At 36.2% G+C, this 1,160-nt stretch overlaps 1 protein-coding gene across 2 annotated transcripts in view; it reads right to left on the reverse strand.

The window, feature by feature from the left end:
* ubald2 (UBA-like domain containing 2) overlaps positions 1-1,160 on the reverse strand; it is an 18,790-nt gene that overhangs the window by 8,889 nt on the left and 8,741 nt on the right. The window contains exon 2 of one of the 2 annotated variants that reach the window (XM_014031366.1): positions 703-759. The exons of the other annotated variant lie outside the window; for it this stretch is intronic. Within the exon in view, the coding sequence (XP_013886820.1) occupies positions 703-759 (57 nt within the window). The remainder of the gene's footprint in view (positions 1-702; positions 760-1,160) is intronic. 2 annotated transcript variants of the gene reach the window in all.

The raw sequence follows: 1,160 nt of genomic DNA on the forward strand, positions 1-1,160 counted from the left end.
GACATGAGTTTCAGCTGTCTCACAGACGTATGAAGACATGAGTTTCAGCTGTCTCACAGACGTATGAAGACATGAGTTTCAGCTGTCTCACAGACGTATGAAGACATGAGTTTCAGCTGTCTCACAGACATATGAAGACATGGGACACCTCAGTAATCCAGGTAGAAAAAAAAACTTCCTTGGTCCTCTGGATAGGTTCTTTAATGAAACGTTTCCTCTCTCCTCCAAGAGACTTCTTCAGTCTGAGGAGTTTCAGGTGAACTCAGCTTTATAAGAACTACCTCCACATGATGAACAAACAGGTTGGTCACATAAGAGGACCATCAGCCAAACAATAGATCATTAATTACCTTTAGCTACATATATCTTGCCAATTTATGATGAAATCACCCAGAATTATACTTACACTACGACCATCTATAGTTACAAGAAGTTTCTTAGATTCATTTTAAAATGTACAGTGTGAAGGTGTGTTATAAAGCACAGAAACTATCATTTTTTCTAATCAAGGTAGTTGTTACACAATTAGGAAATGTATTAAGATATTTTAAAGTATAAAAGAAAACCTCTAAAGACATGTCTCAAAAAGAAAAACAATTAAAAAACATCTCTGATCAACATTAAACTGTAAAAGTAGTTGTGTGGGTTTCAGTTTTGGGTCCAGGTTTAAGATCGGACCCAGTCAGCACAACATGGACTTACCAACTGGTGGTGATGACTTGGGATGTTAGCTTCCTGAAAAAATGAGCTGAGAGCCGTCTGCACAGAGAAAAAAAAGGTGAAGATTAAATTTTTCACCTCCTCATGCTGGATCAATTTCACTAAAACATCTGACCCAGAATCAGTGACAGTCTGTTACTTCACTGTCTTTATAAACATCAGGACATTGGAAAGACCTTGTATATAACCTATAGACCTACATCTACTCTACAGACCTATATCTAACATTTAAACTTATATCTACCCTAAAGACCTGTATCTAAAATATAAACCTATATATAACCTATAGACAAATATCTAACCTATAGACCCATATATAACATAGACCTATATCAAACCTACAAGCCCTGTCAAAAAGTCTGGAATCAGCAGTGTTGGATGAGCACTCATTCAGACATTTCATCCTGTAAAACAAACTCAGATCAAAAACATGAAACAAT

The sequence above is a fragment of the Austrofundulus limnaeus genome, unplaced genomic scaffold (genome assembly GCF_001266775.1).
Source record: "Austrofundulus limnaeus strain Quisiro unplaced genomic scaffold, Austrofundulus_limnaeus-1.0 Scaffold1239, whole genome shotgun sequence".
In the NCBI taxonomy this organism is placed as follows: Eukaryota; Metazoa; Chordata; class Actinopteri; order Cyprinodontiformes; family Rivulidae; genus Austrofundulus; species Austrofundulus limnaeus.